General features: G+C 44.4%; 1 protein-coding gene across 4 annotated transcripts in view; it reads left to right on the top strand.

Annotated features, from left to right (window-relative positions):
• ITGA7 (integrin subunit alpha 7) overlaps nucleotides 1–25,965 on the top strand; it is a 307,450-nt gene that overhangs the window by 258,121 nt on the left and 23,364 nt on the right. For all 4 annotated transcript variants that reach the window (XM_086959129.1, XM_086959132.1, XM_086959131.1 and 1 more), the window contains 2 exons: nucleotides 3,176–3,289; nucleotides 3,563–3,661. In XM_086959129.1, coding sequence (XP_086815255.1) covers nucleotides 3,176–3,289; nucleotides 3,563–3,661 — 213 coding nt within the window. The remainder of the gene's footprint in view (nucleotides 1–3,175; nucleotides 3,290–3,562; nucleotides 3,662–25,965) is intronic.

Genomic DNA, 25,965 nt, shown 5'->3' on the forward strand with positions numbered 1-25,965 from the left:
TCCTCGGGTACATCCTCAGCTGTGGGCGGGCTTCACTTAAGGAACTTTTGATTTCAGTCAGTACAGTAGTGGCTTGTTGCCCGGGGCGTGGCTTTTTACTTAACAGACTGACGTTACTTGACTGGGTCATTTTACCCATAGGTGGGCTTCCTGCAAGTGATATTATTTGCTTTAATGTTTTCCTCGTGACGCACGGTTATATTTCACGAGAGCCACTTACTCGTATCGTAGAGTTGCACAGCCTGTCTGAGTGTACTCTCCTAGTATGGCGTCATACGAGTTGGCGTTTTTAACGTGCATGAGGCGGGGCTCTGTTGATTAGGTGTGTTCTCCACGTCTGGGGGCGGAGGCCTGGTCCCGCTGCTCACTGTGCGAATCGAGTCAGCGGCCAGCTGCTGGCAGGATGTTTCCACGGGGCTGCCGAGCTCTCCATCTCCGCAGGCCCTTCCACGGCCCCCCACAGCGGGGCTGGTGTTACCGGACACAGGTCCGGACCCACCCTCCCTGCGCTGTCTGCAGGAGGCCTGTGGCGGGCTGGGGGGTGCAGTGTGCACCCTGCGGCGGGGGAATTTGGAACTGGGGGCCGACCCAGGGGGTCTCGAAGACTTCTACAATGCGGGTAAGAGGGCGAATAGTGGCGGGTAGATGTCTCTGCAATAAGGGACGAGTGAACAATGACGGGGGCTGGTCTTCTGCATCGAGGGTGCTTGACCGGTACCTTTAAGGGTCTTTGTGTGCGTGCGTGTGTGTATGCGCGGCGGTGGGGGGTTTCTCTATGTGTGTGTGTGTGCGTGTCTGTGTGTATGCGCGGCGGCGACGGGGGGGTTCTCTATGTGTGTGCGTGCGTGTGTGTATGCGCGGCGGCGGCGGGGCGGGGGGTTGGGGGGTTCTCTATGTGTGTGTGTGTGTGTGAGTGTGTGTATGCGCGGCAGCGGGGGGGGGTCGGAATGTGTGTGTGTGCATGCGTGTGTGTGTGCTTGTGCTTCCAAGGAGCCATGGGAGACAGGAAGCGCGCGCGACCTGATCCCAGTTCGCGAGGTTGCGCGTGCACATCACTTGTCTCCTGTCTCCTTGACTCCTTGAAAGCAGAAACGATTGCAATAGAGTTTCGCAGCGACGATCGCTTCGCGATCGGTTCGCAGTGCGAAACCTAAAAAGGAAATCTGTACATGAAAACCATTAAGCTCTCAGTCTTTATCCCTCAGCAAGACTCTGTAGCAGAGAGCCTCCTTCACAACTATGTCAAGCGTGCCCTCATGTATTACATCGATAGACCAACTCCTTTTGAGAAACTCAGTCATTTTTTATTGTTTTCATCAAACCTATCAAAGGGCACAAAATATCTAAACGTGAGCATAGCCAGATAGATTGCCAAATGTATCAAAACCTGCTACATTAAAGCTACAACAAATGTCACTGCCCCTCCCCAGCCTCATTCCACTTGTGTAAAATGAGCCACTATGGCTTTCCTTGGAAATGTGCCCATAGCTGACATTTGTAAAGCTACATGGTCCACTTCATACACCTTTACCAATCCCTACTGTGTGGGTGTCTTAGCATGCCAACAAAGTGGCCAAACTGTTCTTAGAACTCTTTCATCTTTCTGCAACATCAACCGGCTAACCACCGCTTAGAGGAGTACTGATTTACAGTCTTTGCAGAGTATGTGGCTGTACAGCCACGCATGCTACGAACTGAAAATGTTACTTATCCGATCAGCATTTATTCATAGCTGCTAGTGCAGTAGATTCACATGCGTCCATCCACCTGTCCAGAAGCCTTTGGTTCTTGCAGTTATACATTCTTTCACTTAAATTCTTTGTATGTAACTTCCACACTTTATCTTATCTAATGCTCCAACTTTACACTCACCCTGCTGTGTGGAAAACAATCTAACAAGGAAGCCAGTGCTCAAGCGCATTGCCAACTAAGGGAGGAGTCTCTATAGCTTGTGACTAAAGACTTCTTCAGAGAAAAACAATTTTCAAACATCTGAGCCCAAAGCTAGATGGCAGGAGTATGCAGAGTATGTAAATCTACAGCATTACACACTATAAGGCCTATTAGGATGGCGGACGGACCTGCGTCCGTCCGCCACCCCCGAGGTGGAGGGACTGTCCGCAGGGGCAGCGGCGGTCCCTCTATACCAATTAGGATGTGACCGCCACCCTGGTGGTCACATCATGTATCTTTAACCTTGCGGCGGGTGCTGCTTGAAGCCACCAGGCCGCCGGCATCCTCCAGGCCGGCGGTGGCTTCCGCCGGCCCGGAGGATGCGGATTCACCGCCATCCTAATCAGCCCCTTAGAACGGATGCTTACAGGGTAACATATAAATTTTTCCTTCCCCAGAGTTCTGGTTGTGCTTGGACATCCAGATTCTTGTGGACAGTGTCATTAATAGCACATATTAGATTTCTGGCTTTTTGGAACATTTTATTGTTGCTTGATTCTTGGTTGGTGCATAGTATTGTATATGTGTATATATAGCTCGGTAAATTGTGGATCATCAGATGGTACGTGTCTAAGGCGCGATAGAATGCACTTTCTTACTCTGTATTCATTTTTTACTTCCCAGGGTATCAATCCCAATATTATGTTTTTATTCATGCATATTGACCCATTCTTGCTGCTTGACAGGTTTTTTCTTTGTACTGTATTTGGAGTAAACGCATTTGAAATGATAGTTTTTTATCTTTTTAATGTAGTTTTAATACTTTAATAGTGATGGCTCAGACTTTTTTACTGATGTATTATACTTAATGAACTTCTGCTCTGCATTTATTGCTGGACTAATGTACTGTAAGCATTTGCACTTTTATGGTCGTAATGACCGCATAAAGTTTATTATGATGATTATTTACACATAATTAAAGGATGTTGACTCTAGTTCTGAGGTCTGGTTTCAAGCCTGTATTCCCAGGCTCCATAGTCAGCAGCTGTAGCCTCTAGGCCACTTCTCCTCCCCATCCACTATCACTTCCCCTCCCCATTCACTATGCATGTGTCCATATCTAGGAGAAAAGCCAACTATTATTTCCAGGGTAACTCATACTCCACAAGCACACCAATAACCTATCTCAAATGTGTATATGTGCCTAAAGTCTTGATTCTGATTTTTCCCTTCACCACTAACATGGACCATCATCTCACTCCCTTTCTCTATTTTACTTTAGGACTGTGCACGCGAAACAGCAAACTGTGTGGTGTTCCAGTGCCCACTCCACACTTTTGAGCAGAAGGTGGTGATGAAGGTTCGCGCCAGACTCTGGAACAGCACTTTTTTGGAGGTAACATGGCTGAAGGCTTACTGGATGAAGGGACATGAGACATGCCGAGTGCCCCCATAATGTGGAAGTGAATATTCTATGCAAAGAACACAACTGTGGCATGGTTTGATATGTGTATCCCATGAAAGTTGGATTGGGGAAGGGAATATGATGTTTCTACAATAGCTTTTTTCATGCAGTTTCCACCATGATAGCCAGTGTTTTTGAGGTGTGGACAGCCTTTACTGATGCTCATTCACCATAGTTTGTCTCTGTTTTACCCCCCTCTTGCAGGAGTACTCCTCTCTGAGCTCTATGGAGGTGATTGTCCGTGCCAACATCACTGTGAAATCCACCATTCAAAATCTGGTGTTGAAAGATGCCACGGGAAAGGTATGAGGTATAGCATATTGCATGGTGCCAGGCAGGGAATCAGATCCATCCTCTGTCCATGCGTGAAGCCAGGGCATAATAGCTCCAACACCTGTGTATATAGAAAGAGCATAATTGTATAGAACAAATATATTTACCTCGGTCTTGAATAATGTCACAAACTAGTAGCCATGATAGAGTTCTTCCACTCTGATTGCTTACCTTTTCCCATGCCTTTGCCACAGACCATGCACAACTAGTGCAATAATAACGTGCCTCATTAACTCTTTGGCCTTCATTAACAATAGAATATGCCTCATCTATGTGTGGGATCCAATAATTTATTTCCAAATTGTTTATTTCTAGATACATCTTCAAGAAAACAAGCCTCTAGTAGTATGCAGGATTTCCTCTTTTGTAAATCGAATCAAGTAGAAATCAAATGCATGAATATAAAATACATTTGGCTGAAAGACCCACTTTAATTTTAAACTAAAATAAAAAACTAAGTAGGAAATTGTGCTGGTAGATATGACATACAACAACTGGGGTTTTTGCGACTTTCTGGAGGAAGGATCTCTAAACACATCTGTGCCTTTCTTGGGGCTATTTTTATTCAAGAACCAATGTGAAGCAATTGTTGGGCCTTTAATCACATATTTGGTTGTCAGGGGACTGAACTCTTTTTATCTGAAGAAAATAATGTAATTTTAAATATGTTTCTGAGAGGAGCCTCTCCTGGACTGCCCTTTAAGTCAGTATTCTCCTTCTTGATAATATCCTGGGGTGGTGCAAGATTCTTGCATGGATGATCACAGTTTTGTGTAGTTTCCTTCTAAATTCTCACACCATTGTTCATTGCAACAAATGTCAAGAAATACCATATAGGAGGCTGAAATAATGAGTGCGAAGAAGTACACAAAAGGGCTATGATGGGCCATTACCATAGTAGTGTGAAAGGCCCTGATAATTATGAGGTAGTGACTCGCGTTTCCTCTGCCTCTTAGTGCCCCATTGGTAGAAGAACTTTGAACCTTAGTCTAAAATAAAAGAGTATAGCTAAAGAGAAATAATATGTACAGTGCCCATCTTATCATCCATAAAAATGCAGTGGAAATAGTTTGATACACACAATGAGTTATTCATGCTAGTATCCGATGAAACAATGAGCAAAACAAGCGTTATGTCCCACGTCAGACCTCAAGACTGCAAACAAATACATCAAAATGGAGAGGTAATCAGGATGATTTTGCTTCATCATATTTACCCTTGTTTACAACAGGGGCTTGTATTTGCGCTGTAGAAGTACAGTAAACGGACGTCCACATTCCGATCATCAGAAAGCACAGGGAAGGTTTTCAGATTTATAATCAGCAAGTGGCAACGTTGTGCATTTTGGTTAATCAAAATCATTATTTTCTGCCGGGATGAAAACTATTGCAACCTGGATGTCGGAAAACAGACTTCAACTGAATCCCATTGAAACTGAAATTATGTTATTCAGTTAGGCCCAACTTCGTTGGTCACCGGACTGGTGGCCATCAGACCTGGGTTTAGCCCGGTTCCTAAATTAGTGGTAAAAAACCTTGGAGTCCATCTGGATTAACCCCTTTCCATGACAGAACAAAGCTCAGCTGTTACAGGTTCTTGCTTTTATTTGCTGCAGTTGCTGATAAGGGTATTTCCCTTATTACCCCATTCCTCAAGAAAAACACTTGTCTAGGCGCTCGTCATCAGCCATCTGGATTATGGTAACTCACTCTTTGCCTCCATTCATAAAAAGCTGCTCTCCAAACTTCAGTTAGTTCAGAACATCGCAGCATGTCTGGTCTGCAGTTGAAGGTATAGCGGGTGTGTGAAATGAGCCATACCCGTTTAAGTGAACCTGATTAATTCCCCAAAGTCTCCTGAAGGCATAAGATGTCTTAGCCCGTTAGCAAGGATAACCAGTCAGAGTTAGACTTTTTTTATTATACCCCGCGATGTTCCTAGAAATAACTGCAGTGAACTCCAAAGTGTTCTCCGTGCGAATCGGGCTCTGAGACAGGGTGGAGCTATCGAGCTGTATACTTGATTTAATTGAGGGTTTAAGGGGATAAGGGAGCTGCAGATGTTCCATTAGGGGATACTGTATAATGAACATTAAGCGATGTTAAACATCGGTCTAGAAGTCAATCACATTCAACCGTATCCTCCAATTAAATAAATATGTTCCTAAGGGGTAGGAGGGAGGTAGTTTGAGGAAGGTATGGACTAGATGGACGGTAAGGTAGATGAAAGTTGTTTGCTTTATGGTGTGCAGGTTGAAATGGTCTACAAGGTTTGTAAAAGAAACCCAACGGGAGGGCACAGATCTCAGAATGGAGAGAGCGAGTGCTTGATAGTATTCTTAAAAGGTCACCTACCATGTGCTGGTTATTGAAATTAATAATAATGCAATCCCCTCCTATAGTTTTCGTACCCCTTCCTACCCAGTTTACTCTTCTGGCCATAATGCGATGTTGATACAGATTAAATCTGTCCCCTGTATATTTAAAGAGCCAGTGCAGGGCTTTGTGAATTAGTTGCTCTGCAGTTTCTTGCTGGTTCATTTTTAATTCTGGAGCATTTGCTTATACTATGGCAAAGGGACAGGCTGCTGGTGGAAGATCTAAACTTACTCCTGATTTGACTGTAGGGACCGCTTGATTAATAGTGTGCACTCTTTGATGAACACCTGGGTCACCCCGCCTGAACAAACGTTATTTACGAAAGATTGAGCATTAACAACATCCCTCCCTAGCAAATCAGAGTGGCCTAAAGCTGGGGGGGGGAATGTGGGGGAGGACACATGTTTTGAAGGATGGAAAATCTGTTCTGGCCCAATTGGAATAGCATCAGTGTTCTTAGTAGGGTGATTACTATCAATGTATATCTTTGATACACCTAGTGTTGGTAGAGGCTCCAAAGCCAAATCAGTAGGAGTGGCAGAGTGAGTCGCGCTAGGCCGCAAAGGATTGAAATAATCAATGCTAGTCGTTTGTGCCTGTCTCACCTTCCCCCCTTCCACTGCAAAAATGGGGAGACTATTACATAGCAAAGACACAGATTCCTCCATTTTGCTCAGTCTTGTTAAAAGGAGTTGCAAGAGGAGAGAAAGGAATTGTTCCAATTCCTCACATAGATCATCTGACAATTGCGGTGCAACCCTCAAACTGGACGAAGGAAAGGACTCTGTATCTCGATCACTAGGTTTCAGAGATCTCGCAGTCTTTGGTGCAGTGATCTTCTTCACCCTCCCACTTCTTTTTTTGCCCCGGGGTTCAGTAGGTGGGCTATCTTGAGATTGAGGTTCTAAAACAATGTCAAAAGATGATGTAGTGCCAGCAGGTACTGGGGGATTGGCATAGGTAGTGGAGAGCCAGGTCCAGATAAGCCCGGGCAGTATCTTACCTCCTCAAGCGAAAGGTGCCGCTCTGTGATCTGAATCTCTTTTGAGAGAACATCCGCCACACTTAGGAGGAACGAGTCTAGCGTGTTGGTGATTTCGCCCCCTGGTTCATTTGATTTCGCCTTCGGTTTTACCATCTCAAAAGTGGGATGGCGTGGGGTGGCCAAATGCCAGGCATTAGGGGGGTGGCCCAGCCCTGCCTCCTCCGGGCGATGACGGGTATGGACGGGCCTGTCCTTGGCCCGGGCGTGTCCCCGTGCTGCGGGAACGCTGGCACTTTTTAAGCATGTGTAGAGGCACACGGGGTGCTGGGAGATCGAGTCCCTCTGTTGCGTTCCACCCAGCCCAGCCGAGAAACAATGTTGCAGCAAAGGAGTCCTGGCGGTTAACACTGCTCTGGGGACCGCTGGCGCTTTTTCAGCGCTAGTAGAGGCGCAGGGAGTGCTGGGAGATCGAGTCCCTCTGTTGCTTTCTCCCTAGCACAACCGAGAAACAATGTTGCAGCAAAGGAGTCCTGGCAGTCAACCCCTCTCCGGGGACCACTGGCGCTTTTTAAGCATGTGTAGAGGTGCAGGGCGTGCTGGGAGATCGAGTCCCTCTGTTGTGTTCTCCTCAGCCCAGCTGAGAAACAAGGTTGCAGCAAAGGAGTCCTGGCGTTCATGCACTCAATCAAGCGATAAAGGCAGATATAGAGAGTGCACATTCATTATGGATGCTTCAAAATAAGCAACAATAAAGAAGATTCAGGAGACAATATCTGAGACAAGGATAACATCAGAAAGGATCATTTTTTGCCCCAATAAGTAGCATGGAGAATATAGACAGCAAAGAGGACAGAGTTATAGGCAGGACAAACTACAGAGAGATACTCAACCGTCAAAATTGGAAGCAAAAGGAGGAAGAACGTGATTATAACAGTCAGCATTCCCTCTCAGGTGTAGCTGCCAGTGTGACGATGAATACTGCATTTTTTTAAGTGGATGGTAGCAGATAACTTCAGATAGGTGGGTCCTAGATATTGTGAGGCAAGATAATACATTACCATTTGGGGAAAACCCATCATCTCTATCACCAAAACCAGTAAAACAAATATTTAAAGGCATTAAAACGAGATATTAAAGCTGATGATAAACAAGGTTATCAGAAAAGTGCCACTAGGGAGGTGAACATGGGCTTCGACTCAAGGTTCTTTCTCTTATTGTCAAATTTGGAGCTAACTGGTTGATATTATATTTGAGAGGATTGAACAAGTTCATAAAGAAACAGAGTTTCCAGATGGCCACGTTGAAAGAGATTCTGTCCTTTATTAGGAAAGGAGATTTCTTGTTGTCAATAGACTTAGAGGACACTGACTTCAGTGTACCAATTCACAAGAAGCACAGGAAATACCTGGGATTTATGGTAGAAGGCAGCATTACCGGTACAAAGCCCTTCCACTTGGTTTCATGTCAGCTCCTCGAGTCTTCATACATTGTATGCCACCAATTGTAGCATTCATAAGGAGAAAAGGAGGTATGGTATAGCCATACCAGAAGACTTGATCATAAAAGCAAACAGCCTTCGCAGAACACTAAGGGGGTCATTAGGATCGCGGGCGGACCCTATCGGGAAAGGGGACCACCCGCCATAAGAGCGGGGGTCCCGTGGGGGCAATTAGGATGAACCCACCACAGTGGCGGGTGCATCCTGCATTCCTGCCATTGTAGTAATATGGCAGGGTGAAATGGGTGGTGGGCCGGGTCGGATCACTGGCGGATCGCCACCGCCATGCGGGCGGTGGCGATCCGCTCGTGATCATAATGGGCCCCGAATTATTACTAGTTTCACAATGGAAATACTTTTGAGGCTAGGATTAGTCATCACCAGAAAAAAATCGAATTTACAGCTAAGCAGAGATCTGATGTCACCAGAAAAAAAAATTGCATTTACTGCTAAGCAGAGATCTGGTGTTTTTGGGTGCAAGGATAACGAAAACAAGAGGGGTGGTGTTTGTGTCTGAGGAAAGAGGCAACAGGTTGAAGAAGGAGTCAGCTTTTCAGTTGGAAAAGCAAAGTGCGTCAGTAAGAACGCTCAAAGCGAAGCTGGGAACGGTGTCAGCCTGCATTCAGTTGATACCACATTGTCACCTCTATTTGGAGTGGAAGCAAGTGCATGGATGATGGGATTATATAATCAAAGTAACACCACTCACGAAGAAGGCTTTGCGGCGATGGATGAAAGAGGAACACATCTTCAAAGGCCAAGAGTTGTAACCGGGAAACATCCTTTACAACGAAACTTTTACAACGCAGTGCTTTTACAACGCAGGTTTTACAACGAAAACCATTACAACGTATTGCACTGGGGGGCGCTCTAGGATAGGGAATAGTTTTAATTTACTATCCAACACCTTCCCAACTATCCACGGGGACTGGAGTTGGAATATTAAATTAAACTATTCACTTTCCAGCACCCCAAAGCGCTATGCGTTGTAACTGCATGCGTTGTAAAAACTGCGTTGTAACAGCATGCGTGTTAAAAGCATGCGTTGTAATGTCATACATCCGTTGTAACCAGAAGGACCAGACGTCTGCCTGAAAAGACATGCTTCTCTGGCAGGTTGGAGGGTACATTTAGACAAGATGCACATGAACAATTTGTGGACTAAAGAAGAGGAATATTTACACATCAACGTGTTTGAGTTGAGAACAGTAATATTAGTGCTAAATCCTTTTTTTCCTTGTAGTGAGAAATCAACATGTCCTGATGAGGAAGGTCAATACAATGTACTATATTCATAAACTTAGTGGAATGACATCAAAGCTTCTTTCGAAGGAAGCACAGAGAGTATGTAAAAAGGCAATTTGCAACTGTGTGTTACTCTTAGTAGAGCGCATTACAGGAATGCAAAACGACATACAGATTGGTTGAGCTGGCATTATACAGACATGCACGTCTGGAAGTTGATGACAATCAGTTTAAGTTTATATTTCAAGAGTGAAGAAGACCAGAGTCGGGCAGGTTTGCAATAGATCAGAACTGCAAAGCAAGACTTTTTTAAGCAGATGGCTTTGTCCTGGTGCACAGGGGAATGTTTTACAATAGGTTAGAAAAGGAGGCTTGTGTATGCATTCCCTCTACTACTACTGATTTGGAGAGTGATATGCAAGATGAGGATAGACAGTTGTAAAGTGATATAGGTGGGAATTGCGGGGGGCAACAGCATTGGCATGCTGATCTGTGGGAGTTGTGCATAGACAACCCTGTGCAGTTCAACCCAGATATCAATCTGCTTTCACAAAGTTATGCACAAATTCTTCACCGCAATCCTGAACCTCTTCACCATAGCACATCGGGACTTAGAGTTTTTTTTAAATTATTTTTTATTTTAGAGTTTTATATAGCGCAAACTAGACCCGAAGCTATCAGGTATCAGAGTGCTTTACATGAGCACCAGTTATGTTACACAAGGACACATTCATTTTTGTTAGGCACAGGAAGATTAAGTGATTTCCCCAGAATTCAAGGATGTTGAGCGGCGCAGACGAGATTCAAACCCGTTTCTCCTTCTTCGAGGTCGACCGCTCTAGCCATAAGGCTACATCCTCTGCCTGGTTGTCTGAATATACCTGAAGAGGATCACTAACAAAATATCGAAGATCCAAAAATAGATCTACAAAAATATCGGAGCAAGAATATCGATGTCAAGAATATCAATATCCTATCTACAACATAGTAAGTACAAAAATATGGGGAAAAAATATCAATGTCAAAAATATCGTTATTAAAAATATTGTTTTTTATTGGTTAAAACAATATGTAAAATAAACTAAATATTAGTTATGAATAAAATAAACTTAGTTACAAATATTTTATAATGTTTAAAATGAATAAGTGATATATATACTTTAATAAAACATTAATTAAATATATACATATGATATATAATATATATATACTTACTTAATAATCAGTTTTAATAATTATTTTAATAACTTACAAATTATTAAAAATATTATACATTACAAATACATCTATACACATAAAACAATAACAAATAAAAATTAAATAATTATGTATAACAAATTAAAAAAAATTACATTTATTTTTAATATTTTTTACATAAATTATGTACTCATTAAATAAAATAATACAAAAAATATTAAATAGCGGAGGGAATAAAACTACTATTCCAACTCCCAAAAAAACAACAATAAGGAAAATGTTGGATAGCGTAGGACTCAAAATTACTATTCCCACTCAAGAGAGTGCAACAGTAGAGACAGTGTTGGATATCGTACGGGTAAAAATTACTATTCCCACTCCAGGGAGTGCAGCAGTAGGGAAAGCGTTGGCTAGCGTAGGGGTATAAATTACTATTTCCACTCCAGAGAGTGCAACAGTAGGGAAAGTGTTGGATAGCGTAGGGGTAAAAATTACTATTCCCACTCCAGTGAGTGCAACAGTAGAGAAAGTGTTGGATAGCGTAGGGGTAAAAATTACTATTCCAACTCCAGATGTGCAACAGTGGGGGAAAGCGTTGGATAGCGGAAGGGTAAAAATTACTATTCCCACTCCAGTGAGTGCAACAGTAGGGGAAGTGTTGGATAGCATAGGGGTAAAAATTACTATTCCCACTCCAGTGAGTGCAACAGTAGGGAAAGTGTTGGATACCATAGAAGTTAAAAATAACATACTCATAAATAAAATAATGTTTCTAAATAATTAATGAATTAATTTTTAAATAACTCTAAATCATTTACAAATACCAAGAAATAATGATTAAAAACATAACTACCAATGAATAATAAATTAACAATAAATTAATAATAAATACCAAGAAATAATAATTAATAATTAGTAATTACCAAAGAATAAATATTGAACAATAACATATTTTTAATATCAACAAACATATTAATTATTAAAACGTAATTACCAATGAACAAATATTGAACAATTAAATGATTTTTAAACCAAAAATAATAATCATTAAACATCAATTACCAATTAATATTTACTTATTAATATGTTAATTACAGTTATCAATAAATAATATGTAATAATATTTATTTGCTAATTAATGATAACATACCAATACATTAATTTTCATAACCAAAACATTATCATTTAAAATAATTACAAATTAATAATTAATGTCCAATAAATTAAATATCAATACCCACCAATAAATGTAATAATTACTTAATTAGATTTCAAGTACTTCCAACACTATTTCCCTATAAACGCACAACACACTCCAATAATAAAATAATAAAACACTTAACATAATGATCAGTAATCAATTATTAAAAATTAAATACCAATTAATAAACATTACCAATTAATAATTAATTAACAATAATATAATTATCAATATCAATTCATTAAAATAAATGATTACCTAATTTCCTTCCCAGTGTAAGAATTGGCTTTTGTAGTTTGGTTTGCCCTGTTCCCATCATGCACTGGGACAGGAACAGACTAATTTGCATACAGCCAGGTTCTGAAACTGGGATGGTGCAGTGAGCTAAAAAACGGTGTTGGATCTAGCCCTGATCTCTTGACTGGGTGAGAGTATTCTGTTTAATTCAGAGACTCTGTCCCTCACCACCCCTTGTTGTAAATATTTTTGTCCACCCTAAGCGTGGAAGGGTATACTCAGATGTGAGTCCCTTGCTCATTGCACCATCAGGATTCAAGCAAGCCGGGCCGAAGACGGCTGAAATGCCAGAAACCGGTCCCCGGTAGCTTGTTTCCTTCCCAGTGTAAGAATTGGCTTTTGTAGTTTGGTTTGCCCTGTTCCCATCATGCACTGGGACAGGAACAGACTAATTTGCATACAGCCAGGTTCTGAAACTGGGATGGTGCAGTGAGCTAAAAAACGGTGTTGGATCTAGCCCTGATCTCTTGACTGGGTGAGAGTATTCTGTTTAATTCAGAGACTCTGTCCCTCACCACCCCTTGTTGTAAATATTTTTGTCCACCCTAAGCGTGGAAGGGTATACTCAGATGTGAGTCCCTTGCTCATTGCACCATCAGGATTCAAGCAAGCCGGGCCGAAGACGGCTGAAATGCCAGAAACCGGTCCCCGGTAGCTTGTTTCCTTCCCAGTGTAAGAATTGGCTTTTGTAGTTTGGTTTGCCCTGTTCCCATCATGCACTGGGACAGGAACAGACTAATTTGCATACAGCCAGGTTCTGAAACTGGGATGGTGCAGTGAGCTAAAAAACGGTGTTGGATCTAGCCCTGATCTCTTGACTGGGTGAGAGTATTCTGTTTAATTCAGAGACTCTGTCCCTCACCACCCCTTGTTGTAAATATTTTTGTCCACCCTAAGCGTGGAAGGGTATACTCAGATGTGAGTCCCTTGCTCATTGCACCATCAGGATTCAAGCAAGCCGGGCCGAAGACGGCTGAAATGCCAGAAACCGGTCCCCGGTAGCTTGTTTCCTTCCCAGTGTAAGAATTGGCTTTTGTAGTTTGGTTTGCCCTGTTCCCATCATGCACTGGGACAGGAACAGACTAATTTGCATACAGCCAGGTTCTGAAACTGGGATGGTGCAGTGAGCTAAAAAACGGTGTTGGATCTAGCCCTGATCTCTTGACTGGGTGAGAGTATTCTGTTTAATTCAGAGACTCTGTCCCTCACCACCCCTTGTTGTAAATATTTTTGTCCACCCTAAGCGTGGAAGGGTATACTCAGATGTGAGTCCCTTGCTCATTGCACCATCAGGATTCAAGCAAGCCGGGCCGAAGACGGCTGAAATGCCAGAAACCGGTCCCCGGTAGCTTGTTTCCTTCCCAGTGTAAGAATTGGCTTTTGTAGTTTGGTTTGCCCTGTTCCCATCATGCACTGGGACAGGAACAGACTAATTTGCATACAGCCAGGTTCTGAAACTGGGATGGTGCAGTGAGCTAAAAAACGGTGTTGGATCTAGCCCTGATCTCTTGACTGGGTGAGAGTATTCTGTTTAATTCAGAGACTCTGTCCCTCACCACCCCTTGTTGTAAATATTTTTGTCCACCCTAAGCGTGGAAGGGTATACTCAGATGTGAGTCCCTTGCTCATTGCACCATCAGGATTCAAGCAAGCCGGGCCGAAGACGGCTGAAATGCCAGAAACCGGTCCCCGGTAGCTTGTTTCCTTCCCAGTGTAAGAATTGGCTTTTGTAGTTTGGTTTGCCCTGTTCCCATCATGCACTGGGACAGGAACAGACTAATTTGCATACAGCCAGGTTCTGAAACTGGGATGGTGCAGTGAGCTAAAAAACGGTGTTGGATCTAGCCCTGATCTCTTGACTGGGTGAGAGTATTCTGTTTAATTCAGAGACTCTGTCCCTCACCACCCCTTGTTGTAAATATTTTTGTCCACCCTAAGCGTGGAAGGGTATACTCAGATGTGAGTCCCTTGCTCATTGCACCATCAGGATTCAAGCAAGCCGGGCCGAAGACGGCTGAAATGCCAGAAACCGGTCCCCGGTAGCTTGTTTCCTTCCCAGTGTAAGAATTGGCTTTTGTAGTTTGGTTTGCCCTGTTCCCATCATGCACTGGGACAGGAACAGACTAATTTGCATACAGCCAGGTTCTGAAACTGGGATGGTGCAGTGAGCTAAAAAACGGTGTTGGATCTAGCCCTGATCTCTTGACTGGGTGAGAGTATTCTGTTTAATTCAGAGACTCTGTCCCTCACCACCCCTTGTTGTAAATATTTTTGTCCACCCTAAGCGTGGAAGGGTATACTCAGATGTGAGTCCCTTGCTCATTGCACCATCAGGATTCAAGCAAGCCGGGCCGAAGACGGCTGAAATGCCAGAAACCGGTCCCCGGTAGCTTGTTTCCTTCCCAGTGTAAGAATTGGCTTTTGTAGTTTGGTTTGCCCTGTTCCCATCATGCACTGGGACAGGAACAGACTAATTTGCATACAGCCAGGTTCTGAAACTGGGATGGTGCAGTGAGCTAAAAAACGGTGTTGGATCTAGCCCTGATCTCTTGACTGGGTGAGAGTATTCTGTTTAATTCAGAGACTCTGTCCCTCACCACCCCTTGTTGTAAATATTTTTGTCCACCCTAAGCGTGGAAGGGTATACTCAGATGTGAGTCCCTTGCTCATTGCACCATCAGGATTCAAGCAAGCCGGGCCGAAGACGGCTGAAATGCCAGAAACCGGTCCCCGGTAGCTTGTTTCCTTCCCAGTGTAAGAATTGGCTTTTGTAGTTTGGTTTGCCCTGTTCCCATCATGCACTGGGACAGGAACAGACTAATTTGCATACAGCCAGGTTCTGAAACTGGGATGGTGCAGTGAGCTAAAAAACGGTGTTGGATCTAGCCCTGATCTCTTGACTGGGTGAGAGTATTCTGTTTAATTCAGAGACTCTGTCCCTCACCACCCCTTGTTGTAAATATTTTTGTCCACCCTAAGCGTGGAAGGGTATACTCAGATGTGAGTCCCTTGCTCATTGCACCATCAGGATTCAAGCAAGCCGGGCCGAAGACGGCTGAAATGCCAGAAACCGGTCCCCGGTAGCTTGTTTCCTTCCCAGTGTAAGAATTGGCTTTTGTAGTTTGGTTTGCCCTGTTCCCATCATGCACTGGGACAGGAACAGACTAATTTGCATACAGCCAGGTTCTGAAACTGGGATGGTGCAGTGAGCTAAAAAACGGTGTTGGATCTAGCCCTGATCTCTTGACTGGGTGAGAGTATTCTGTTTAATTCAGAGACTCTGTCCCTCACCACCCCTTGTTGTAAATATTTTTGTCCACCCTAAGCGTGGAAGGGTATACTCAGATGTGAGTCCCTTGCTCATTGCACCATCAGGATTCAAGCAAGCCGGGCCGAAGACGGCTGAAATGCCAGAAACCGGTCCCCGGTAGCTTGTTTCCTTCCCAGTGTAAGAATTGGCTTTTGTAGTTTGGTTTGCCCTGTTCCCATCATGCACTGGGACAGGAACAGACTAATTTGCATACAGCCAGGTTCTGAAACTGGGATGGTGCAGTGAGCTAAAAAACGGTGTTGGATCTAGCCCTGATCTCTTGACTGGGTGAGAGTATTCTGTTTAATTCAGAGACTCTGTCCCTCACCACCCCTTGTTGTAAATATTTTTGTCCACCCTAAGCGTGGAAGGGTATACTCAGATGTGAGTCCCTTGCTCATTGCACCATCAGGATTCAAGCAAGCCGGGCCGAAGACGGCTGAAATGCCAGAAACCGGTCCCCGGTAGCTTGTTTCCTTCCCAGTGTAAGAATTGGCTTTTGTAGTTTGGTTTGCCCTGTTCCCATCATGCACTGGGACAGGAACAGACTAATTTGCATACAGCCAGGTTCTGAAACTGGGATGGTGCAGTGAGCTAAAAAACGGTGTTGGATCTAGCCCTGATCTCTTGACTGGGTGAGAGTATTCTGTTTAATTCAGAGACTCTGTCCCTCACCACCCCTTGTTGTAAATATTTTTGTCCACCCTAAGCGTGGAAGGGTATACTCAGATGTGAGTCCCTTGCTCATTGCACCATCAGGATTCAAGCAAGCCGGGCCGAAGACGGCTGAAATGCCAGAAACCGGTCCCCGGTAGCTTGTTTCCTTCCCAGTGTAAGAATTGGCTTTTGTAGTTTGGTTTGCCCTGTTCCCATCATGCACTGGGACAGGAACAGACTAATTTGCATACAGCCAGGTTCTGAAACTGGGATGGTGCAGTGAGCTAAAAAACGGTGTTGGATCTAGCCCTGATCTCTTGACTGGGTGAGAGTATTCTGTTTAATTCAGAGACTCTGTCCCTCACCACCCCTTGTTGTAAATATTTTTGTCCACCCTAAGCGTGGAAGGGTATACTCAGATGTGAGTCCCTTGCTCATTGCACCATCAGGATTCAAGCAAGCCGGGCCGAAGACGGCTGAAATGCCAGAAACCGGTCCCCGGTAGCTTGTTTCCTTCCCAGTGTAAGAATTGGCTTTTGTAGTTTGGTTTGCCCTGTTCCCATCATGCACTGGGACAGGAACAGACTAATTTGCATACAGCCAGGTTCTGAAACTGGGATGGTGCAGTGAGCTAAAAAACGGTGTTGGATCTAGCCCTGATCTCTTGACTGGGTGAGAGTATTCTGTTTAATTCAGAGACTCTGTCCCTCACCACCCCTTGTTGTAAATATTTTTGTCCACCCTAAGCGTGGAAGGGTATACTCAGATGTGAGTCCCTTGCTCATTGCACCATCAGGATTCAAGCAAGCCGGGCCGAAGACGGCTGAAATGCCAGAAACCGGTCCCCGGTAGCTTGTTTCCTTCCCAGTGTAAGAATTGGCTTTTGTAGTTTGGTTTGCCCTGTTCCCATCATGCACTGGGACAGGAACAGACTAATTTGCATACAGCCAGGTTCTGAAACTGGGATGGTGCAGTGAGCTAAAAAACGGTGTTGGATCTAGCCCTGATCTCTTGACTGGGTGAGAGTATTCTGTTTAATTCAGAGACTCTGTCCCTCACCACCCCTTGTTGTAAATATTTTTGTCCACCCTAAGCGTGGAAGGGTATACTCAGATGTGAGTCCCTTGCTCATTGCACCATCAGGATTCAAGCAAGCCGGGCCGAAGACGGCTGAAATGCCAGAAACCGGTCCCCGGTAGCTTGTTTCCTTCCCAGTGTAAGAATTGGCTTTTGTAGTTTGGTTTGCCCTGTTCCCATCATGCACTGGGACAGGAACAGACTAATTTGCATACAGCCAGGTTCTGAAACTGGGATGGTGCAGTGAGCTAAAAAACGGTGTTGGATCTAGCCCTGATCTCTTGACTGGGTGAGAGTATTCTGTTTAATTCAGAGACTCTGTCCCTCACCACCCCTTGTTGTAAATATTTTTGTCCACCCTAAGCGTGGAAGGGTATACTCAGATGTGAGTCCCTTGCTCATTGCACCATCAGGATTCAAGCAAGCCGGGCCGAAGACGGCTGAAATGCCAGAAACCGGTCCCCGGTAGCTTGTTTCCTTCCCAGTGTAAGAATTGGCTTTTGTAGTTTGGTTTGCCCTGTTCCCATCATGCACTGGGACAGGAACAGACTAATTTGCATACAGCCAGGTTCTGAAACTGGGATGGTGCAGTGAGCTAAAAAACGGTGTTGGATCTAGCCCTGATCTCTTGACTGGGTGAGAGTATTCTGTTTAATTCAGAGACTCTGTCCCTCACCACCCCTTGTTGTAAATATTACCTAATTACAATGACATTACTTCCCACCCTATTCCCTTATAGACCTACAACCCGCTATAAAACCTAAATGCAAAAAAAATGTACTTATAATTCCTAAAAATTTGTAATTAATTTAATATAATTAAATTACTTCCCACCCTATTCCCCTATAAACCCACAACCCGCTATGGTACTAAAAAACTAAAATAACTTTAAAAAAACATTATTAACATATAACAATTGAATACATATATTTTAAAACAAGTAGAAAACCTAACAAAACACATATAACACATACATATTAAATACATAATAAAATACATAACAATAATATAAACATCGATATTAGTAACATCGATATTAGTAACATCGATATTAGTAACATTGATATATTTGATATCAATATTACTACGATATTACTTAAATCGGTATAAAAAAATCGATGTTACTTACCATAGGCTCGATATTCTGTCCATTGATATTCTGTCCCTTTGATATTATCACCTTGATATTAGTGTAGGTCAATATTTAATTTTCGCTATTTTGACTGCTCACCACCTGAAGGCTGTGGAAAAGTACTGAAAGAAGACAGAGAGCCATCGACAATTAAGACATACAATCTAAAAGGAAAGAGTTTCTCATGTGGGCGCAAGGAAACAATTTAAACCCACTGAAGATGCTGTCACATGATGTTTTGCCTTATGTATTACATCTGGCAAGATCAGGATTAATATTTATATTGGTGAAGGTCCACTTAGCTGCAATTTTAAGATTCTTAAGACCACCAAATGAGATTACATTGTATTCACAAAGAATGATTAAGGAGTTTATGAAGGGCTTGTTCAGAAAGTACCCACCGGTGCCTAGGTTGGCACCAGAATGGGAGATAAACACTGTGTTAACAGCATTAATGAAGACACCCTTTGAGTCTATTCAGAAGGCATTGTTAAAGCATTTGATGTGGAAGGCTGCTTTTCTATTGGCAATTACTTCAGCTTGAAGAGTTAATGAGTGGCAAGCATTGTATTGTTAAAAACCCTATCTAGTTTTGAATATGGGGAAGGTAACTTTGTTGACTAACCCATGATCCATTCCAAAGGTACTAACATTATTTAATTTGAAATAACGTTCTTTGCAAACTCAAGTACAGCTGCAGATGGAACTCTACACTCATTAGATATAAAGAAGTGTTTAAAATTGTATTTGCATGCAGCAAGAGATTTCTACAGAGCAGAACAATTGCTTTTAGCTTTTGGTTTAGGAAATAAGGACACATCAGTCTTGAAACAGACTATTGCAACATGGTTAGGAGCATGAAAAGGCTGTTGTCAAGGTCGATGAGGGCACAGTGGACAAGACTATTATGACTACACCTCGTTATTTGCAGGAATTTCATTGAATGATATTTGCAAGGCAGCAACATAGAGAACAACACATGATTTTGCAAAGTATTATTGTGTTGATGTCTAGACCAGCAAGGAGGCTGTGGTGATCAAGTAGTTCCTAGAAACCTTTTTTGTTTAACATAATCCTTATTCCCACCATCCCATATTTGATTTAATGTATGGTACTGCTCTGATAATCTGAATTCAGGCATTTGAATCTACAAAAGATCCATTGCTGGAGAAGGAATGGAGTTACTCCAGTTCTCCAACATTGTCCCAATCTGTGCAATGCGACACCCTGGTGTGCCATCAAAGCTAGCCAGGGGCGCGGCGCACCAAGCTCACAGTTTGGGAACCACTGAATGATAAAAGACGTGCTTCTCGTTGGAGGATCGTGTTTGTGCTGTCCTAAAGCTAGCCAGGGGCGTGGTGCACCAAGCACACAGTTTGGGAACCACTGAATGGTAAAAGACTTGCTTCTCGTCCGCAGGGTTGGATTGGGATTAAAAATCGGCCCGGGCACGCTAAAAAAAAGTGGCCCACATTTGCATATTGACTTTCCGCAAACCACTTCTTCTGGGAAATTTTATAAAACGGGGGGGGGGGGGGGGGTTAAAAAATAAAAGCATGGATTAGTTTACACTGGTGAAACACACCTGAACCCAAGGTAGGCCACTTCTGCTCAGGCCCCATGCCCCGCTCAATATGCATACATTACTTGGCTGGCCTAGCGAGAGAAAGTTCAAGTTCAAGTTCTGGAATTTGTATAGCGCACTACTCACCCAGAGGGTCTCAAGGCGCTTGGGGGAGGGGTGCATTATTTATCGAATAACCAGGTTTTAAGTTCCTTTCTGAAGGAAATGTGGTTCTGTGTGAGGCGGAGGTGAGGGGGGAGAGAATTCCAGGTCTTGGCTGCCAGGTAGGAAAAGGATCTTCCTCCCATGGTGGATCTGTGGATGCGCGAGGGCTTGATTGGAGGATCTTAGTTGGCGGGTGGGTGTGTAGAAGGACAGACGTGTGTTGAGGCATTCTGGCCCTAGTTTGTAGAGAGCCTTGTGAGCGTGGGTGAGGAGGAGGAATGTTATTCTCTTGTTAACGGGAAGCCAGTGGAGGTCTTTCAGGTGAGCGGTAATGTGAGCTTGGCGAGGGATGTCCAATATGAGTCTGGCTGATGCTTTGGAGTTTTTTCTGTAGTTTGGCTGTGGTTCCGGCGTAGAGGGTGTTTCCATAGTCCAGACGGCTGGTGACCAGTGCGTGGGTGACAGTCTTTCTTGTTTCGGTGGGTATCCAACAGAAGATTTTTTTGAGCATACGAAGTACGTTGAAACAGGAGGATGAGACGGCGTTGACTTGTCTGGTCATCGAGAGGGAGGAGTCTAGGATGAAACCTAGGTTACGTGCGTGGTCTGTGGGTGTGGGTGCTGTCCCCAGGGGCGATGGCCACCATGAGTCATCCCAGGCAGAGGGGGATGATCCTAGGATGAGGACTTCCGTTTTGTCTGAGTTAAGTTTTAGGCGGCTGTTTTTCATCCATTCGGCAACTTCTTTCATACCTTCGTGAAGATTGGTTTTGGCAGTGTTGGGGTCTTTGGTGAGGGAAAGGATCAGTTGTGTGTCATCAGCATAGGAGATGATGTTGAGGTTGTGTTGGCGCGCGATGGATGCGAGGGGCTCATGTATACGTTGAAGGGGGTGGGACTAAGTGATGATCCTTGTGGTACTGCGCAGATGACTTCGGTACTCTCTGATTTGAATGGGGGGAGCCGGACTCTCTGGGTTCTCCCGGCGAGGAACGAGATGATCCAGTTCAAGGTTTTTCCTTGTATGCCGATGTTGCTGAGGTGTTGTATGAGGGTGCTATGACAGACTGTGTCGGAGGCGGCGGAGAGGTCGAGTAGGATGAGGGCAACTGTTTCTCCGTTGTCCAGTAGCGTTCGGATGTCGTCTGTTGCTGCGATGAGGGCGGTTTCGTGCTGTGTTTGGCTCAAAATCCGGACTGTGAAATGTCGAGGGAGTTGTTGGATTCAAGGAAGGCGGCAAGCTGGCTATTGACGGCTTTCTCAATGACTTTGGCAGGAAATGGGAGGAGGGAGATGGGGCGGTAGTTCTTGAGTTCAGAAGGGTCTGCTGTGGGTTTCTTCAGGAGGGCGCTGAGTTTGGCGTGTTTCCAGCTTTCTGGGAAGGTAGCGGAGTTGAAGGAGCAGTTGATGACATCGCGGAGATGGGGTGCGATGATGGAGTCTGCTTTGTTGAAGATGTGGTGGGGACAGGGGTCGGTTGGTGAACCTGAATGGATGGAGTTCATTAGGCGGATGGTGTCTTCCGTGCTGATTGGGTTCCAGGCGCTAAGGTTGTTAGAGGGCGGTTTAGGTTCGGAGGTGGGTGGAGTGGACTGTTCTTTGGAAGTGTTCTCAAAGCTGTTATGTATCTCGGCGATTTTGTTGTAGAAGAAAAGAGGATAGTGAATCGCAGAGGTCTTGGGAGGGAGTAATGTCGTTAGAGGCTGCGGTGGGGTTGGTAAATTCTTTGACGATGTTGAATAGTTCCTTCCTGTTGTGGGCGTTGTTGTCGAGTCGATCCTTGAATGCTGATTTTTTGGTGGATCGGATCAATTGGTGGTGTTTGCGGGTGGCTGTCTTGAAGGTGGTCAGGTTGTCAGTGGTTGGATTTTTTCTCCATGTTTTCTCGAGAGTACGGCATAGTTTCTTGGATTTCTTAAGGTCTTCGTTGAACCAGGGGGCCTTGTTTCTACCCTGTTTGGTTTGGTGGTTTTTCAAGGGGGCTAACTCGTCAATGCTGTGAGTGATCCATTGTTTGAGTATGGTGGCAGCATGGTTTGGGTCCGATGAGAGGGCGGGAGGGTTTTGGTTGAGCGATGTGAGGAGTTGGTCGGTGGTGATTTTGTTCCAGTTTCTTCGCGGAATGAAAGGGAGGTAATGGACGATCATCTACCTCCAGAAACGCCACACAGGCACCCACTGGGCCGCTGGCTGCATCAAACAACGCAGAAACCGCCCAAATCGGCTCCCTAGGCTGCTCAAAAAAGCAGCCCAAAGCAGGAATTCGGATACTGGCCCCTCGGATGTGCCCTGGGTCCCTGCCATTTAGGTTCCCAGGGGCTGTGTTCTTCCCCAAAAGTTTACCTTGTACCCCCAATTGGCACCTCTCTGGCGACATGTCACACCCTTGTAAAAGACACCATGGGTACCAAGGGCACTGTGGCCAGGGAAGGCCTCTAAGGGCTGCAGCACTTAGTGTGCCACCCTTAGAGGCCCTGTACCTTTACACACACACTGCCATTGCAGGCTGCGTGTTTTGATGCAGAACAAATCCAAGAGTCAACATGGCACACATCCCTGTGTGCCATGCCTACAACCCACTGCCCTGGCATAGATCAGCCACCCCTTTAGCTGGGTGCACTATACCAGTGGTGTGGGTACAGGAGCATGAGCCCTGTACCCCCACAGTGTGTAGGACAATTCTTAGACCCTGTAAGTGCAGTAATACCATGAAGAGTACATGGTGCTGGGGGTTTGTCATTACGAACTCCACAGCACCATAATGGCTTTACTGAAAAGTGGGACGTTTGGTATCAAACTTCTCAGTACATTAAACCCACACTGGTGCCACTGTGGGATTTAATGAAAAATGTACTCAGAGGGCATCTGGTGGGTTCCCTGACTAGTACACACCATCGTGCCAACACAAGACATGTTTCTGGACCCCTGGGGTGGGAGCCTTTGATCCCTGAGCCCAAAAACAAAGTTGTTCCTGGGCGTAGGTGGTCACACCTCCCCTAGGCCAGGAAGAGCCATCTGTGACAGGGGAGCTTCAAAGGCCTTGCTGCCTTTGCAATGCAACCCCCAGCCTCTCCTGCTATCAGGAGCAGGCCCCCTTCCTGTCTCCCCTCCTTTTCAGCGGGAAGACAGGCGGGAAAAATTAGCACAGCGCAGAAGGTGTGCCCACCTCTGCCAACCCCACCCCTCAGGTGGGGGAGGCGAGGTGAAGCCCACTATTCAGTGTCCGCCATCTTGCCGATGGCAAGCACTCTCCAATCAGGACTAGGGATTGTGCCCTCTCCCCCACATGGGGTGAGCACACAAAGGATGTAATCACCCTAAGGTCAGTAGCCCATTGGCTACTAACCTCGAAACCCCTAAAACTCCCCCTAAATACAGTATTTAGGGGGAAGCCCTGAACCAAGAAGGCAGATTCTTTCAACCTATGAAGAAGAAGGACGAAAGAAGATGCCCAGCAGAGGAGACTGAAGAGAAGAACTGACTTGGCCCCAGCCCTACCGGCCCGTCTGCAGTTTCCAGAGATCCTGCACCAAAAGTCGCCTTGTCCAGCAGCCTGCGACCTCCAGAACCCTGGGAGGACTGACTGCCTTCAACAAAGATCAGACCTCTTGTGAACAGCAGCTTTGTTCAAAAGAAACTCCCAAGACAGACTCCTAGCCTGCTAAGGACAAAGAAACTCCACGCCTGGAACCACCACTGCTCCCATGGCCTACGGCCCGAGTGGGTAATCTTGGGTAAATATCAGGGACCCCCTGTTAAGGATCTAGCTCCTGGGTCAGGGAAACAATAATTCTTGAAAAGGTATACACCCAGGCAGACTTTAGCTACAAGGAACTGGCTAATTCGCAACACATCTTAATAACAACATATGATAAACACAAAAAATGATAAAAAACAGAAAATACAACAGACTGTTATGATATCAAAAATACATTTTTAATCTCGATTTGTTTTTTTTTAAAAATTAATCTAGTAAGAGGTTTAGTAAATATCACTGTGTATACATGATGTATATAGTCAAGAAATTGATACATTGATTAGGAATGACATTTCTAATACATTGTTAAAAACCAAAACACAAAAGAGAACAAATTAAAAATTAGTTTCAAAATTGTTTCTCCAAATTTTTGTTAGACTTGGGCTGTGTCAACGCGTTTCGACAAATCTTTTGTCTTCATCAGGACTTTAGAATATGCAGCCACTTTTTTCTATAAAAAGAAAGAATTTTATAGTGACCTTCCACTGTAGTCTTTTTTTTGGAAGACTGTACAAGGATGATGTGAGGAGTGAGGTACCTTCTCTATATTTAGATGTGGGCGGTAAGTGATATCTGAGAAATCAGTAATCACTGCGTACTTCTCACTTCTATTTCTGTTTCTTTCGTTTCTATTTTGACAATCTTCAATCCAAGCTATGGCCCAGGGTCGGTTTCTTTAGCCGTCGGCAACAGAACGGTCCACTTAATTGTTTACAAGTGGTATGTTCCTCATTTAGTGAGCGCAGTTGTTCCAAACCAAAAGGTGTGTGATGAAAAACTGTGGTCTTTTAAGTACGTTTTTCAGTTCTAGCCGCTCCCTGTGTCTAGCGATTAGCGATGGTAAAAAATCGGAATACTATTGATATTGAGAAGTTAAAACCATCCTTTTGGATTCAAATACGATATGGCGACGGAAGATGGAGTCGTTTACATATCTTTTCGCTTCTCAGGGGCTTATTCAGTGCGGTACCTTCATATGGGTATCGATTGAGTTAATCAGAGGTGCCCGGGACGGTGCAGCCTTGACCCGAAATCGTTTCCTGGATGCCACAGCGCCGTGCGTCTCCTTCCGTCAGGGTTTCAAGTGAGAAAATGGAAGATCTTCCATTTTCTCACTTGAAACCCTGACGGAAGGAGACGCACGGCGCTGTGGCATCCAGGAAACGATTTCGGGTCAAGGCTGCACCGTCCCGGGCACCTCTGATGAACTCAATCGATACCCATATGAAGGTACCGCACTGAATAAGCCCCTGAGAAGCGAAAAGATATGTAAACGACTCCATCTTCCGTCGCCATATCGTATTTGAATCCAAAAGGATGGTTTTAACTTCTCAATATCAATAGTATTCCGATTTTTTACCATCGCTAATCGCTAGACACAGGGAGCGGCTAGAACTGAAAAACGTACTTAAAAGACCACAGTTTTTCATCACACACCTTTTGGTTTGGAACAACTGCGCTCACTAAATGAGGAACATACCACTTGTAAACAATTAAGTGGACCGTTCTGTTGCCGACGGCTAAAGAAACCGACCCTGGGCCATAGCTTGGATTGAAGATTGTCAAAATAGAAACGAAAGAAACAGAAATAGAAGTGAGAAGTACGCAGTGATTACTGATTTCTCAGATATCACTTACCGCCCACATCTAAATATAGAGAAGGTACCTCACTCCTCACATCATCCTTGTACAGTCTTCCAAAAAAAAGACTACAGTGGAAGGTCACTATAAAATTCTTTCTTTTTATAGAAAAAAGTGGCTGCATATTCTAAAGTCCTGATGAAGACAAAAGATTTGTCGAAACGCGTTGA

This window comes from Lissotriton vulgaris, chromosome 1_1 (assembly GCF_964263255.1).
Source record: "Lissotriton vulgaris chromosome 1_1, aLisVul1.2, whole genome shotgun sequence".
Classification (NCBI taxonomy): domain Eukaryota; kingdom Metazoa; phylum Chordata; class Amphibia; order Caudata; family Salamandridae; genus Lissotriton; species Lissotriton vulgaris.